This window comes from Dermochelys coriacea, chromosome 5 (genome assembly GCF_009764565.3).
Source record: "Dermochelys coriacea isolate rDerCor1 chromosome 5, rDerCor1.pri.v4, whole genome shotgun sequence".
NCBI classification, from domain to species: Eukaryota; Metazoa; Chordata; order Testudines; family Dermochelyidae; genus Dermochelys; species Dermochelys coriacea.
Window position 1 is genome coordinate 73,031,304 of NC_050072.1, and position 18,138 is coordinate 73,049,441.

General features: G+C 39.4%; 1 protein-coding gene across 4 annotated transcripts in view; it reads right to left on the bottom strand.

Annotated features, from left to right (window-relative positions):
- The window catches only part of MCC (MCC regulator of WNT signaling pathway), a 355,688-nt gene that overhangs the window by 309,817 nt on the left and 27,733 nt on the right, over positions 1-18,138 (bottom strand). For 2 of the 4 annotated variants that reach the window (XM_043514732.1, XM_038402671.2), the window contains exon 2: positions 6,315-6,562. The exons of the other annotated variants lie outside the window; for them this stretch is intronic. In XM_043514732.1, coding sequence (XP_043370667.1) covers positions 6,315-6,562 — 248 coding nt within the window. The remainder of the gene's footprint in view (positions 1-6,314; positions 6,563-18,138) is intronic. 4 annotated transcript variants of the gene reach the window in all.

Below are 18,138 nucleotides of genomic sequence, written 5' to 3' on the forward strand. Positions count from 1 at the left end.
GGGTTACTCAAGGGGAGGGGAATATATGGGCAACAAGGCATTCAGCAAGGAGCAAGTACTAGGAAATGAAAGCCTTCCACAGACAGATAGTCAGGGCTACATCCAAAAGGGTTAATTGCTGGGAGGGATGGTGCTTATCCCTGTGTACAAGGAATCTATTCTGAGACATATATGAAAGTACTCTATGCCTGGATACCAGCAGTCAGGAAACTGAGGGTGCCCAACTGAGCTTGTCAAGATGGCAGTTTAGAGGGATTCTTTTTGGTGAAAGTTGGCAACCTATACCACTAGTATTTGGTAAATACCCTGGGACTGAGGAAAGGGCAAAGTGCTAAGCTGAAGTGGCTGTCCCACTGGGTGAAAAACAGAACACATACAGAATTGGGAGCACATGAACATGTAAGGGTATACCCTACAATCTGCTGAGCAATGACAGTCAACTAGGAACAGGGACAGGAGGAACCTGGGAATTTCTATCCGTAACCTTGGCAGCAAATAGTCTGGTTTAACAGCCATACAGAAGGGCTGGAATATTTCAGTTCTTGCACATGGAAAAGTATCAGGAATAGAATCCTAGGATGTGTTCTTCTAGAGGGACAAAAGGCTCCCTTGCACAGCAGATCACAAAACCATATAGTGATGGATTGCCAATATCCCATAATATCCTGAACAAACATTACAGAATCGAGATAAATTTTACTGAATGAAGTTAAACCTTATTGATTTAGGATTAACATCTTTGGAGTTCATTGTATTATAAAGGCAAATGTTTATGTACTGTTGTGAGATTGTATGGAACTTCTTTAGCAGAAAGACAAGATAAATGCAATCTCCAGAAGGTATGAGAGGTTCAAAGGTCTTTTTTGAGCAATACATGTGAATGGATTTCCTTAGAAAATAACCTGAGGTGAGGGGAATGCAAATGCCCCCCCTCCAAAGCCCACCTTTTGAAGATATGCCCAGAGAGACCTCTGTTTCTGGAAACTCCAGTTCCAAGATCCCTGAACTGAAAACGTTGGGGGTGTGCTTGTTCTGATCTGAAACTCTGATGAATTTGTAACCACAAGGATGCCCCTAGGGTGAGGTATTAAAAGACTGCACTTGCCAGAGCGCATGTGAGAGTTGGGGTGAACTCTGGTAAGCTTATTAACATGAGTGTAGGTTCTTTTATTGTTTTTAATATGTTTTCTCTATAACGCATTGTAGCTCAGTAGGCCTGCTTAGAAAGAGTTGTGTGGTAATTTATATCTGTAGTAATTACACTGTTATCTATCTCTGTAAAGAATGCAAACAGGTATCTTAGGGCAACCTATCCAGGCTGGAAATGATAACAAAGGTAGGGAATTCTCCAGTCCGGAAAAACCCTAGTCAAACCCTGTGTGTCTCCACCCAAGAGAGCTGACAGCTGGGGTGCTAGAAGCCAAGATCAGGGCACCCTTGCTGAACCACTGATTCAGAGATTCAGGCGCAGTTGCCCTAAACTATGACACATACCACTGCTTCCCCATTAGCTAAATGGGAACAAGACTTCCCTACTTCACAATTGTGTTGTGAAGCCAAATTCTTTCATGTTACAGTTCTTCTGAGAACTTTCAAGTCACTGTGAAATGACAAAACATTATCATTTGGACTCCCTTAGAGTTAATAGAGGATGCACCACAAATAAATCAGTCAGCTGTCCAATGCTGTATACCTGCCTTGAAAAATATTAAGGAACAGGGCTAAGGAGCAACAAAATGTCTGATAAATAGACCCCATTACTGAGACACAATTTCAAGTGCTTTCCTGAAGTTCTGAATAGGAAGCTGCTTCAGACACAATTTCCCTTTCAGAGGAATTATCCCTATCCATTCTATGCAGCCATCAACCTGCAGGATCAGCGCTTTCGGGTAATTTCCCCCTGACAAGCTGGAAAACAGGGCCCAAGGGGTGCATAAGATGCTTTCTGTAAGCTAGACAGAACTGAGCAAAAGGTAGGGCAGAATAGAGGAGGTAACCATTGTGAAGACAGGCAGGCAGCAGTTTACGAGGACTATGGTCCCTCTCAGGGGAGCCCACCTGTTATTCAGGATGGCTTCATGGTGTCCGTGAAGAGTTATAGTTCTCACATTTAATTTGGAAAGCATATGGATATGCAAATATGCTGAATTATGACAGGGATCACCATATGGCACCGTTTCACATACAGTTTCTTCCAAGTTCTTTTTCTTTGTGTGCAAGTAAATTATAGTCTTGGAAGAACTGCTTGATTGTTGGGGGTTTTTTATGCAAATCCTTTGAAGGAGCTAAGGCAAGTATCAAGAGAGTTTGCTCTTTGCCTTAATTTCTTAGCTAGAGTCAATTTTTTTTAGGCAGATTTGCTTTCTGGGAACTGCAGCATTAGTGCTGGAGCTGAAAACCCCTGAAAGTGAGGAATGCTTGCATGACATTTGTGACCATTTCTGTTCCAGGACAGGTAAGTGTGTGTGTGTGTGTGTGTGTGTGCGTGCGTCCGACTTTGTATCCCTGATTTTTTCTCTGAAAGAAAGCTGACCTGCAATGACCGGACATCTGCTTCTGTACAACAGAGAGGTGAGAGTATCAAAAGAATATTTACACGTCAACAAACTGATCAATTACTAGTTAATATATGTTTATCTACCCCAACGTATATATAAATTAAACCAGACAATCACTATAGCTGTACAAGTCAAATAAATCGTGGGTGAAAATTTCTGGGTGAATCTGAGAAAGAATCTGCACTACTTGGGGGTAAATCTGAGCTATCATTCTGTAGCTTTTCATTAAATATAGGATAAATAAATTTAATTATCACCACATCAACTTCTAAGCGCAATTTATTTACAGGGAGATCAAATGCGGGAATAATACAGAGCAAAAGCAATGATTTTTCAGCCCCAAATGACCTGCCTCTCATATTTACCCATAAGCTTAATTTGTGTCTGAAATGCTGGTATTCCTTAAATTTTTTCTCACGATTGGTATGTAATGTAAATAAATCATCATCATCAGAAGCCCAGGGGTTTTCATTTTTAGAGGGAGAAGAAGGGAATTGGTTACAAATTAATTAATTATGAACTGTTACACTAGAACAGCTCAGAATTGTATGGTCTGTATTTTTTTCTTATATGAGCATCTGGGCTGTGGAATCGTATCAATAGCCATAGTGCTCCCAGTTGGACAGCAAAACCACTCATCTGTCCAACTGAATTAAGATTTTACTGATAAAACATAGCTTCGTATAATATCTGTTCTCTCAAAAGTTACAATGTGCCTAGAAGTTGTATTTTTGAAGTCAGATTCCTTTACCATAGAGGATCCAGTAAATGTACTAGTTGTCTGTAAAATGCCAGGCACACCTATAGATATAAATATATCATAATTGCATTTGTTGCAACTTTTTACATAAAATATGTATAATCTTTCAAAACTTTAAGAAATACAGTACTACATATGAAAGATGCCACCTTTATTCAGTAACTTTTCTGTTTTAAGAAATCACAAAAAAGTAACCTCAAACATACTGCTTGATGAATTATTATTCTGCTTGATATTACACCGTCCGTTTTGTTAAGCAATCCATTTCTGTCAGTCTCGAGTGCTCATTTAAGACAGGTTTTAAGGTACTTGTCATGGCTTTATTGCCTCCGTAACTGAGTGGTGCCAACAGGTCTCTTGGAGACACTTGAAATTCTCTCAATCCTTCCTACTGAAGATCCATTCTGATGAGTTAGACTGGACACAGATACTGCAGCAGACCCAACTATAGACTTTCAAAGTTAATTTTACCTATGTTTTATTACTTTTACTGTGTTATAAAAAACGTAACATTTAAGCAACAGAACTTACTTTAATATTCACCGGTGTATACAGTTGGACCCTACTGACTTTGAAATCAGTGTTAAAACTCCCAGTGATTTTAATGGTGTAGAATTGGTCCCAAAACGCATTTTGAGAACCCTGGAAGTATAGCATTAATGAAATGAAAAATGTTATTCTAGTGACTTTTAAAGTGTTCTGCTTTGTCATGTATTCAAATAGAAGGTTCAGTCCACTGTCCTACTGTATCATTTAAATGAAATGGCAGAAACAGGTTTAATAGATTCTATGGCCAGAAGGGGCCATTGTCATCATCTAGTCTGACCTCCTGTATTACACATGACAGAGAACTTCCCCAAAATCATTTCCAGAGCAGATCTTTTAGAAAAACATCCAATCTTGATTTTAAAATGGTCAGTGATGGAGAACCGACCATGACCCTAGGTAAATTGTTCCAATGGTTAATTACTCTGACCAATATTATGGTCTAGTCACAGTGGACTGAGCACAGAATGAGGGAGAGGGCAGAGTCTGATTTCTGAGCTCTAATCATGATTAACACTGCCCCTTCCTTGGCCTGAAGAAAGTCACTTAACCTCCCTAGCTTCAGCTGCATCCCCATCCGTAAAATGGGGTTAACAATACTTACTGGCAGGGATGTTATAAAGATTCTCTAGTCAATGACGGCAATGAGAGAAAAGCGAGATTATCTACAGAAGTCAAGTTGCAACAATCAGTTAGGAATAATAATTAATTATTATGAAATTTTATTTTTCACTTGCTTTTACGTTGCTATGTAATGGGATGCAGTGATTGGGGTACTGGAAGTATAAGTTTGTAGCTTTACTTTAAATAGGTACATATATATTTTTGCACCTGTTTCTGAAGAAGATAGCTGAAAGGCCTTCTTTTTCACGAGGCCTGTACTATGTGCTCTCTGTACAACCTCCAAACAAAACCCTTAATGTAAAAGTCCCTTCAAAGAAGGCAGATTTCTTTGCTGCAGGTCACCAGGACCCCTGCTGCTCAGTGGCAGCTAAACGAATTTGGAGTTTCTGTAATTTATGCACTCCATATGGACTTTGGATAGAAACTTTCAAGGGATAACAGTGGCTGACACATCACATGGAAATAAATCTTGAGGAAAGGCCTATAAACAGTCTTTGAAGACACCGGTTATTAAAAACAATGCACCCTCCTCAAAAAAATCAGCATCCATCAAGTTTATTTGTATTAATTAGCACATTTTGACATCTCCTGTCTTAAGCAATGTTTACAAAGCAATAGGGAGCAGGTTCAAATAACATCACTAGCTCTCCAAGTCCTGACTAAATAAAAAGAGGATATGTGCCCCTGAAGAGGCAGTGAAACTTGTAGCTCATTAGTCAGGACTGCTAGAATGCTCCAGGTCATATTATGTTTGTGCCCTGTGAAGTGTTTTTAATAGCAGCATGATCACTGAACTTCTCTGGAGCACGGGAAAAATCAAAGCAGGATAACTGTATAGAAATCATGAAGTTTCCAACAGGTCTAAAATATAACCAAAACTAAAGCAAAGTGACAGACATAAAGTGAGGCTTAATCTGCATGGAATGAAAAATAATACCATGGGCAGGGAATTTAAATGTTCAGCCTGTTTCCACCATCTCATGGACATACTTAAAAATTGTGAAAATATATCAACAATAAGAAAAATATTAATTCAATTGTCCACTTAGGAAAATGCATTAAATAAACTTCATTTACAGAATTACTCATCTGGTCAGGTGTTATGGGTTTTTTTTTTGTTTGGTCTGGTTTCTTTTGGGGCACGGGGAAGGGAAGGAGAGGATTTTGTATTCTCCTCAATCATAATATACTGGATTAAATGAAGTGATTTTCTGACTCAGGCTGGCAACTCTCATGTTCATACAGAAATATACTAAATTCTTAGGAAAGCAGAATTGGACACCAGCTGAGAAACAGGGTAAGACTTCCCTGATAAGGAAGATGGACTAGAGGGAACTATGTTCTTCTCGTCTTTAACGTTTCTACCTATATATTTCTTCAGGCTTTCCAGTCAATGTAGTCCCGGAGTTTCCTAGCACTTTAACTATCAGCTGAGCGATCTGTCTCGCGTCTTTTCAGGGAAGTGAACCTGTTGCTGCAGTACGGTCACAATCTATGTGCCCATGAGTTTTACAAAAAGGTTGTTCCGTACTTCTCTTATAAATGCGGCAAAGAGTCCTGTGGCACCTTATAGACTAACAGACGTATTGGAGCATAGGCTTTCGTGGGTGAATACCCACTTTGCCAGATGCATGACCAGATACCATGGTGATGGGCACTTTATTCATTATTATTGATAAAAATCTATTATCTGATAATCTTGCAAAACCCTTTGAGTGAAATCCTGGCCCCAGTAAAGTTAATGGAAATATTCCCATTAATTTAACAGAGCCAGGACACCAGCATTTATTATTTATCCCTGGAGGAGTATTTGAAATTGTACCTACCCAAACTGTTATCACTGCTCGTTGGCCAGGAGGCTATTCTGTACCTTAACAACTTCTTTTTACAAGAGTCATCTGATTTCACAGAAAGTTCCACTTCCTCTTTCCTGATTTCTCGCACAAGCTGCATGCGGCACCGAGTAAAATCCCGAAAGGAAATTTTCCCATTTTCATCTGCTCCCAGTTGGTGCATGATCTCAGCAACAGACTCCTCCATATTCAACTGACGGCACACCATCAGCAAGTCATTCCTGGGCGAGGGCGGGGAGGGGGGAGAAAAAAGCAATTTAGTTCATAAAACAATGCTAATCCTGTCTAATCTGGAAATCCATTTATTCACAGACATTTAAATCTAATACAGCAGCTCTGAATTTTGTGAATCCAATAAAGGAACTATGAGGTCGGCAGATTTCAATCACAGGAATAATGCCTGAACAAAGTAAATGAACTCCCATTGTTTCTCGGCAAAGCTGCACACGACAACCCCTTATGAGGTTGTATGTCCAGATTTTAACCATATATACCAGAAAGATTTAGACTTCTATTCAGTTATGTTGAAGCAAAATGCACCACAGAAAGAGCAGAAAAGGGGGAAAATATTAAATACAATATTATTAAATGTATAAATCCCCAATTTTAAGTTACTAACCTTTCTACTACCAGAAATGTAGAGAGCCAATGAGAACTGAACCTTGCACCATTACACCAATACTCCCCCAACTGTGGTTCGCAACCCCAAATAGGATCATGGGTCCAACGAGCCAGATTTGCCCCATGAGACACTGTCATCTGCCCCAAACATATCCAGGCCTGCTCCACAAACACCACACCAGGAGGCTGCCATTTTAATCTACAAAATGGTGGCATCCACACAGCGTGATCTCACACATACAGTGTGTGTAAAAAAGCAGCTTCTTGGCATGGCATTGGTGAAACAGGTGCAGGCATGTTGGCTGTGGGGAGCTGGCTGTGCATACACCATTTTGCCATTTGCACATCTAGCTGTATAAGCATTCAAGTGAAAGACTTGAAGCCAGTTCTTTGTGAGCAGCAGCCTTATCAACAGAGCCTCCTCTCTACCTGAGTTGGTAGGAGCCTGTGCTAACCTTTTATGAGATAGGAATCTGCATTGGCTTGTAAGCACCTTAAGGCAAGGCCCATGTTTTCTTTTATGCCAACAAGAGTACCCTGTTGGCACTCGATAAAGAATCATTCTAAGTCACTGTCTCTGTGCTGCAAGTTCCTCGCAGACAGAGGTGATGACTGAGCATCTCAGTCAGAGAGGAACAGTTTGCATCCTTTTTCCCCAGTGTGGACATGACAAAGTATCCTTGGATGCAAGCCTTTCAGTGCAAGCCTGATGCCATGGCTCTGCCAGCGGCTGAAATTGAACAGCTCAGCAAAATTTTCTATGATCAAGTCTTGCAAGGAATACATGCCCAAATGTTCTCTCCCAGAGTTCTGGTTCACTGTCAAGAATGAATACCCTGAACTCTGAACACGCAACTTGAAACTGATAGTGCCATTTGCAAGCACACATTTGTGTGAAGCTGGATTCAGCACACTTGTGTCCATCAAGTCTTGATACTGATTACTGATTAGATGTGCAATTTCTATCATGCTGCCAGACATCAAGAAGCTGTGTTGCAACACGCAAGCCCATATGTCACATTAGACAGCACTAAATCAAGTACCAGTACTTAATGTGTGGATTCCTTGGTTGCTATGTTGCTGTCTGGGGTCACAGGAAACAGTAAGTTTCAAAATGGCATCATGAAAGCAAAAAGTTTGGAAACCCCGCATTACAGTATCCTGTTAGATAGTTCTCACGGGTAAGTATCAGGAATATATCATATTTAAACAACTAATCTCTCAGAAGATGGATGAGTGCTCCAGTTTCCATTTCACTCAGGAGAGGTAAAGCAGTAAGTTAAAAACCCAAGGAGGGAGGGAAAAAAAGAAAGGAGAAATATTATTTTGAATAGTCGGTTTCAAGCCTGTTCTCAGACTTTCTGATTACTTTTCTAAATCATAGTTGTTCCGATTGTTCAATGAAAGTGACAAAAGGGAAGGAAAACTCTTAATTCAGATCCACACATTCCTCCAAATCTCAAAAAGCAACAAGAAAGTTGCAACAAAATCAATTCTAGGGGTAAGTATAACTGTGCGTACCTTTTTGTATGAAATGTAATTAAGATTGATGCATGTAAATCAAACTAAACACACTGCCAAAAATAACCATTCAAGGACACTGGTGTTATGCTATACAAAGCACATGGGATCTTTTATAAGAGGGAAGGCAAATACGCCATATTTATTGAAAATACAACAGTTAGCGTAGGCTTTTCAGTCACACAACACATACACACACACACACACACAAAAGTCCTGCAGATGGTCTTTATAGTTACCAGTCTGTTGTAACTCAAGTCAATCTAATGGCCAGTTAGACTGAGCACAAGTGAGGAGCTAGGCTCTGTCGGTTGCAATCTGATGCGCTGAGGCTTTGCAGGACTGAACCCAGAGTTCCATGGCAAAACACCCCATTTTTATACTTGTAAATTCCAATTTGAGTCCATGCATTTTGCAATGTCATCCTGTAATCATTAGTCCTTAACTGGTGTTAATTTTGGGATTTTCTGCTATTATCATTTCCCATCGTTATCTCCTATCTGTTGTCTTGCTTTCAGGGGTGCCTGCCTCACCTCTGAGGTCGCCAATGCTGCTAACATGGTTAGCCTACGATACAATGGATATTTTCTGATTGTCTCCTGGTGTTTCCAAGTCTCTCACTTTTTCTTAACCATCTGGATATTTGTGATGGCTTTCACACCTTATCTTCTCCTGACCCATGCACTTCTTATTTACACAAACAGTCTCTCACAGAAACCTTCAAAGGTATACAGAATACATTGTAAATTGCTAAATCTTATAACTAAAACAATTTACATTGGGGCTTCAGGCCCTCAACATTTCTTTAATCTATTTATTATAGACACAATACAAAATCCTGTCTTTTACTAACTAAACTTTATAACAGGTCCTAATTATAATGCACATGTGAAACAGGATCCCAGTCTCAGATAGTCATTCCTTTCTATTATTCAAAAAGGGTGGATGGCAGAATGAAATTAAAGTTTACATCAATTCTTATAGTACAATTATAAAATTTAGCCCTTACACTGGCACTGATGCCACCCTTTGTTTTGTCTGAGGGAGGGAAGAGCCATAGTAGTGTCCCTTGGATTATGATTGGGCGATGAGGGAGAAACCTTCCACAGATGCTTGCATGTCTTCCATCTAGAAGATCCCTCTTTTGTGGTTTCTCCAGATGGAGACAGAACACAATTTGTAAAAGAAAAATGAATAAAAAAGGAACAGGCCATAGCCATTAACAATGAGATTCCTGAGGAACAGTAGGAAGGAATGTACCTCCAGGAACCCACGGTTCAAATATCTGATATTCCCATTAATGATCTAGGCACTGGTTCAGTGAAATACTTAAAATACATGCTTTGCTGACTCAGGGCCCTACAACAGTGCAGAAAAAATTCACTCGCTTAGTTACCACTCGTGAATGAGAAACTCTCCCTAACCAGCAAAGGACCTATACCATCAATTTCTAGTTTTTGTGAAAAAAAAAAAATTAAGTTTCTTGCTCATATAGTGCAAATACAAGACCCTGAATTTAATTTAATACTACTTAGGAAATCAATAATATTCTGAATATTCGCAAAAAGAAAAGGAGTACTTGTGGTACTCTAAGGTGCCACAAGTACTCCTTTTCTTTTTGCGAATACAGACTAACACGGCTGCTACTCTGAATTCTGAATATTGTGCAGGAAGTTTGTGTGTGTGGAATAAGTACCTGAAATTCTTATATAATACATTTACAGCATGTGTTACACTACAGCCATTGGATATTACAGTCAATGTCCATCTGTTCTATACAAAAATAGTTATAGATTGCCTGGAGCTTTATAAATCTGTAATTCCAGAACAGCTGCCCCACCAGGCCTCCTGGCACAGGCTTTTATGGTGGAACTAGAATATAAAAACAATTAAAAAAAACCACATTCTTGATGACAGTGTATTTTAGCCAAAAAAATTCCCCTTTTAGCTTAAAAATAAGTTTATTATGGAAGATATAAATCTCATGATGTATGCTGACTATAAATGACTGCAAAAAGAACAAGAGTACTTGTGGCACCGTAGAGACTAACAAATTTATTAGAGCATAATCTTTCATGGGCTACAGCCCACTTCATCGGATGCATAGAATGGAACATATGCATGGAAGATGTCTAATTTGCTTGAATTAATATGCAAACTAGATACCATTAACTTGGGTTTGAACAGACATTGGGAGTGGCTGTGTCATTACACATATTGAATCTATTTCGTTAAATTAAGTAACCTCACACTTTCTTGATTAGAACTACAAAAGTTTTTTTCTCCTGCTGATAATAGCTCATCTTAACTAATTAGCCTCTCACAGTTTATATGGTAACTTCCAACTTATCTGTATGTATCTCTCTCTCTCCTTACTATATGTTCCATTCTATGCAACCAATGAAGTGGGCTGTAGCCCATGAAAGCTTATGCTCTAATAAATTTGTTAGTCTCTAAGGTGCCAGAAGTACTCCTGTTCTTTTTGCGGATACAGACTAACGCGGCTGCTGCTCTGAAACCTATAAATGACTGATAAATCAGGATACAATTTTAGGCATATTTTTATTTTTTCTATTATAGAGAACAAAAACTGACGTCAATAGTATTTGATATAAAGATAGCACTTTAATATTATATAGTGTGACATGGTAGCCCTTCCTCGAGCACCCTTCTGTGGCAGACCATGGCACAACAGGTATGCCTGTTCCGGTTTCCCCTTCTTTTGTCAGTAGAAAGGAATAAAATCTCCCAGTGTCCACTTCAAAGTGCCATCTTTGGACATAATTTATTCACCTACACATGACAATCCACAGAACCCTCACGATAAACCAGCTCTCTCCAAACCTCCAAAGTACCACAGGTTCATGGCAGTTTCCCATGCTGCTCGCTCCCAAAACATCATTTCCAGCTCACCCTCCCACGAGTCCATCTCCAGTCTATTTCCAGTCTTTTTGCCCTTGTTCTAGGGTTCTACTCCCCACCTGAGAGTTCCCAGATTCACTTATCTCACACTCACACTTTTCAAGTAGTCCCAAATCAAGTCTCCTGTGACAGAGCTCCCCACAGTGTTCCACTCAATTAGGTCTTTCCTGAGAGTCCTACCTTCACTCCACCACCCCCAATACCAGCCCCCTTCTTCTGGGCTCAAGTTCCTGCAGACCTCCGCTCAGGTCTGCTGCAAGGGGGCTTCCCACAGTGTTCCACACACCCAGGCCTCTCTGCCTGTGAGTCCTACCCCTGCTCCTGGGACCCAGCATCCAGCATCAACCCTCTTGTTTTGGGCTTAGCTTCCCAAACCAGGCTGGTTCTTCACCTTGTTCCTGTGGCCTCTGCAAGAGCTCTCCTGTAACTCGACAGGGTTCCGGAGCTCCAGCCAGTCCTCACCATCAACTTTCCTCTTTTGTTCTTCCTAATGGTTCTCTGTTCCAGTTCTTCTCTACCGCTCCTGTTTCTCCTTGGGTCTCTCCTTCCCTCCTCAGGCAGCTCTTACCTGCCCCTTTCTTGTCTGACTCTCCACTGTCTCATATCACCCAGGTGCCCTCTTTTAAGCCCAAATGGGAGGCAGCTGATAAGCCACGGATGCACTGGATCCCAGTCTTTCTTAAAAGGAGACTGTCATCCAATCACACACAGAATCTAGTGGTTAGGGTGGTAGCTTAGCACTGGACAGATCCAGGTTTAAGCCCTTACACCACCACAAGCTTCCTCTGTGACTTTGGGCAAGTCATTTACCCTCTATATGGCTCAGTTCCCCATCTGTGAAATGGGGATAATACTATTTCCCTACCTCACATTGGGATGTGGGGGTTGTAGATAAACACATTGAATACTGTGGGGTTCTTAGATACTACTGAATTGGGCCATATGAGTGCCTAAAATAAATAAGACAGAATTCCTACTCATGTACTTAAAGTTAAACATGTGTATATGTGTTTTCTGGATCAGGGCTTAAGAGAGAAATAACACCACAAAATGATAAACCAGGGGAGGAAGGGCCCCTACAGGAAGACAAGGATTAAAAGAGTAAGCAATCATGAGATGATCTTATTGTTATATATGCTCCTTTTGATTTTCCTACTTGCTCTCTAAATACAGAGATTAGATAATACCTATAATTTTAACACACTGTTATATAGAGACTCTGTCCCAAACGAAGTCGGAAATATGTGGGAGGTCAGTGAGAAGGGTTAATATGAATTATAAGAAACTGTTTTTAAGCTATGATAATCAGACACTAATTAATTAGCCAAAGACATCAAATGCTAGTGAAATTATTGATCCAGTTCACAACTGAGTATATCAGAATAATACTTTTTTTCCTTTTTAAAAAAAAAATACAGCAAAATATTTTCCAAGGAATCTGTTTAAAAGCTACATACACATCATCTAGAATATGTATGGGAATTTGTTCATGTAAATACCTGCACATCGAGATTAACATCTAACAGGAATACATACTTCCCTTCCATTATAGTCCTGATTAATTCCCACTCAAAAATACCCTGAAACACAAAATTAACCATTTAAAAATTGCAATTTCCACAGCTACCAACTGTGACATCAGAGGCTTATGACTTCAGGTCTGAATAAGCAGCAAGATCATCTTAACTAAAGAAATAAAGAATCCTGTATTCATAAAATATCCTTAGTAATACAATTAGTAGGAAGTCATAAAAATATGAACTAGCTGAATTATTATAATTTATAGTCAGAATGACTCAGATATTTCCATTCTCTCTCAGGCTTGAATACAGCAAATAAATACATAAAGCAAATGCTTATTTTATGAACAGTAGTTGTCCCATGACTTCAAGAGATCTCATATTCTTGAAGTTAATAATGTGTTTAAAGTTCTTTGCTAGACTGGAGCCTAAGATATGCAAATACTGGACTGAAAATGTGATTAGGTCTTAACAAAAGTTCTCTTTAAGAGCTAGGTATTATCATCGTCATCATTTTTCCTCTCTTGAGCATAATCCAAAACTCACTGAAATCAATGGAAGTCTTTGACTTCAACAAGATTTGGATCAGGCTTTTATTGTGATGAAACACACTGGGATCAACTGGCAACAACAATATCACGTGCTGGAGGATATAATTAGGACCCTATCAAATTCACGGTCCATTTTGGTTAATTTCACCGTCACAGGATTCTAAAAATCATAAATTTCATGATTTCAGATATTTAAATCTGAAATTTCAGTGTTGTAATTGTAGGGGTCCTGACCCATAATGGAGTTGTAGGGGAGGTCACAAGATTATTGCAGGGAGGTTGCAGTATTGCCATCTTTACTTCTGTGCAACTGCTGCTGACGGTGGTGCTTCCTCCAGAGCTCGGCGCCAGTCAGCAGCTGCCACTCTCCAGGTGCCCAGCTCTGAAGGCAGCTGTGCCACCAGCAGAAGCAGAGAAGTAAGGATGGCATAGTATGGTACTGCCACCCTTAGTTCTGTGCTGATGCCTTCAGAGCTGGGCCCTTGGCCAGCAGCCGCCACTCTCCAGCTCTGAAGGCAGCAGGGCATAAGTAAGGGTGGCTTCATATGGCATTGCCACCCTTACTTCAGTAGTGCTGCTGGTGGGGTGCTGCCTTGAGAGCTGGGCATCTGGCCAGCAGCTACCGCTCTCTGGCCACCTAGCTCTAAAGGCAGCACAGAAGTAAGGGTGACAATACTGCGACCCCCCTACAATAACCTTGTGATCCCTGTGCAAATCCCTTTTGGGTCGGGACCCCCAGTTTGAGAAACGCTGGTCTCCCCCATGAAATTGTGCAATCTGTATAGTACAGGGTAAAATTACACAAAAAGACCAGATTTCACAGTCTTTGATGCATTTTTCATGGCTGAGAATTTGGTAGGGCCCTACATATGATCATCCCCTCCATGCATATCTAATTTCATCTATACATGGGCTAGGATTTCAAAGAGGTACAACAGTGTGGGGAGCCTAAACCCCTGCGGGCTCTGAAAATCCCAGCTGTAACACAACCATAGAAAAATATGTGCCAACAAGTTACATACAAACTATTTAGAGTAGATGTACTGGTATGCTATCACGCCAATTCTGTTACAATACTCAAGTCAGTAAAAAGAAAAGGAGGACTTGTGGCACCTTAGAGACTAACAAATTTATCTGAGCATAAGCTTTCGAGAATGCATCCAATGAAGTGAGCTGTAGCTCACGAAAGCTTATGCTCAAATAAATGAGTTAGTCTCTAAGGTGCCACAAGTCCTCCTTTTCTTTTTGCGGATACAGACTAACACGGTTGCTACTCTGAAACTACTCAAGTCAGTAAGTATTTTAATCAATGGTTAGATACTATGGTGATAGGCATAGAGAAAAATCTAAGACAAATATCTAGTCAGAACAAACTGAGGTCTTGTCTACACCTACAGTGCTGTGCTGATGTAGCACTTAGTAAAGACCCTACGTACGCCGATGGGACAGCTTCTTCCATCAGCATAGGTACTCCACCTCCCCAACAGGCAGTAGCTATGTTGACGGGAGAAGCCGTCCCATTGACATAGCGTTGTCTCACCAGCAGTTCAGCTGATATAACTGCTTTGCTCAAGGATGTGGACTGAGTGAATCTTAAAAGAAAGGGAGCCAGAAAAATTTTGGATTCATTTTCATATTCCCATGTATCACAAAAAATACTGCTTTATACTTCAATGGTCTGGTTCTCCTCTCACTACCAGTAATCTGGTTTTACACACAGTTAACTCCTCTGGCTTCACTGAAGATACTCCTGATTCACACTAGTGTGAGATCACAATCAGGCCCATCATCTTTACTCTTTTTAAAATATTCTTTCAAAATATTTAGCTTTTTAGGGCAATATGGACACCAAAATACAAGGCACAACAAACAGGGGACCATAACTATTTACAAATACAAAAGAAATAAAGGCCACATGAACCATTCTTAGCATTTCAAGCAGCTTTGATGTCAATGACCAAGATTTGGCTGTAAGGGAATATCAGCTGTAAGGGAATATCAGCTTTGCTAAATTATACCCCAAGGGGATAAAAGAGGTTTGCCTGATCTTGTTAAAAAAAAAAAACCCTCCATATTCTTATTATGTCTAGTAACAAATCACTCAGCCATTTTTTCCCTCCAAGATCAGGAGAGGTATTTTCTACATAAAAATGTTGCTGTACCATAACAATTATATCTTCACACTGTAACACATTCATTTTAGAATTTTGTTTATTAAAGAGTTCAAAGTTTAGAGAGAGGAAAAAAACCCTCTGCCTAAACAGACCCTTTTAAATTCATGCCCCATAACTGCTTAAATGTACCAAATAGTATGTTTTAAAGATACTGTGGCAATCAGAGACAAGATACCTAAACACAAGTCTTGTGGACAATTGATAAGAGAGTTAAAGAAACTAGCTTGAGCCCCTGCTGACACACAGGAAATGGAGAACATTTCTTTTAACAGGATTATATCAGTATGCAGGATGTTATTCTGTCAACGTTTTTTAATGATTTGGCTGTTCCTATTTGGCCTCTCTACTTAGAACAGCAATACTAAGAAAAGGATTAAGCTTTTCAACTTTCCAAATCTTAGCCATTCAGCTTAGCAAGTGTAGGATTTATGTAAACACGAACAATTATAAAATGGTTTTAATTTTAATAATTAATACTTGGTATATAGAGGGAATTTGAACCATTTAGATTCCTCTGCTCTTCACTGAGAAAAAGTAAATACAAAAATGTATGTAAGTATACCGACTGCATGGTGCAACACTATTGTACAACTGAGTGGGTAAATCATAGCTCATTTTAGAAATCATGACTGGGAAAATTGCATACATTTATTAATGCTTGTATTCATTAATGGGATTACCAAAGCTTCAATTTATTCATTCTGACAAATTTTGGTAGAGTGAGACACAAACAGCATTTATCAACTATAGAAAACTTTCTTCCCTACAATTTACATTTTTTTTAATGCAAAGTTCAATTGTACTTTATTCTACCCATTGCTTTGGTGAATGAAAAGAACTACCTGCACAAGAATGTGTGTGTGCACTTGCATGTGCACTAACACATCTACACTGTCATTTATATCACGAACAGTAAATTCTTGGATTATATAAAATCAACAGCAATTCTGACCCACTTACATTTTTTAACAGCTGCAAATAATAATGCTATTCTGCTAGGAAATTATTTAGTCGCTGTCTATGCAATCTCCATCCTAATGCATCTTTAATTTTAAATTTTCTGCTTCATAAGAAAGTTTCTGTACCAAGAATTTCCTAGAGGCAGTTAGAATAAACATCTATTCTCAGATATTTAAACTAGAATTAAGATGTATTTCTCAATCAATCTGTAGACAGCTAGTGGAATAATACTGAAGATCCGATTCTGCCTGAACATTTTGTAACGGCTAAGATAAAAGAAGGTGTAAGAATTTAACGAAATAAAATATTTTTCTCTAGCTCTTGAAATTTGTTTACTTACTGCATTTGATAGCACTTCATGTATAATCAGTTTCACAGCTTCTCTTGCATAATCAGTTAGACCCCAGTCGCAAAAATATTTACATATAAGTAACTTTAAAGACAACAACAACAAGAAGAGGGAAGTGTGCTTTTCTTTTTTTAGCAGGGACAATTTCAACTTTAAAAAAAATAATTCAGAATTACTTTTACCTACTGGTATTACAAATGATGCCTAAGATTATTGTAACTAAAAGAGATTAAAGGGAAAACATTTTTTCTTTGATTGCAGTTTGTTTGCTCTGTGCATATGATGGCATTTTAACTAGGCAAGGGAAACCCTGTCTAGTGGTCAATCCTGCAAGGGATCCATGCAAGCACCAGGGTCTACCTCTTTGAATCCTATTACAGAATCAAGGATTCAATTAGTCAGTTTCTCGTCTTTTTTGGGGGGGGGGTATCTTTCTCACAGCAGTAATAAAAAGAAACACTAAAAAAAAAAGTGATTACAAAACCACAAACATTGTCAGGAAGACCTGGGTCTTATACACGCTACCACTTATGTCAGTATAACTTATGATGCTCAGGGAGTTTGAGTAACCCACCCCTGAGAGCAACATAAGTTACACCGACCTAAGCTCCGGTGTGAACAGTACTATGTTGGCGGGATAGAGTGCCGTCACCAGATGTGCTACAGTGGCGCAGCTGCATCAGTGCAGCTGCGCCGCTGTAGCACTTCTAGTGTAGATTAGCCATTAATGACTTTTCAAGCTCCCACGACAGTATTTGTGTGGTTAGCAGCATATACTTATGGTTTTCATACCTAACTGCTTCCCTCATTGCCCATTAACCTTGCTGACTTAGTGACACAGAAGCTGTTGTAACCTCACATCTCCTCAGATTTTCCCCACATGCTTACATAAAACAGACATTCAAGAGAAAATAGTTTCCTCATCCTCTCTTTCAAAACAACATTGAAGCTATGCTAAAGTTTCTGTAATGATTTTAAACTATATAAAACAATCACCAGGACAAGTGAGACTTTGCTGGTAATTTTCTTCTTGTAAGTGGGAATTCAGGTCTTGTCTACACTGGCAAGTTTTGTCGATGAAACTAACGTCGACAAGGAAAAATCGACAAAAGCAAAGTCGCCAAAGGGTGTCTACATTTGCTCCCTCTATCAACAGATCGTGTCTCGTGTCCACATTCG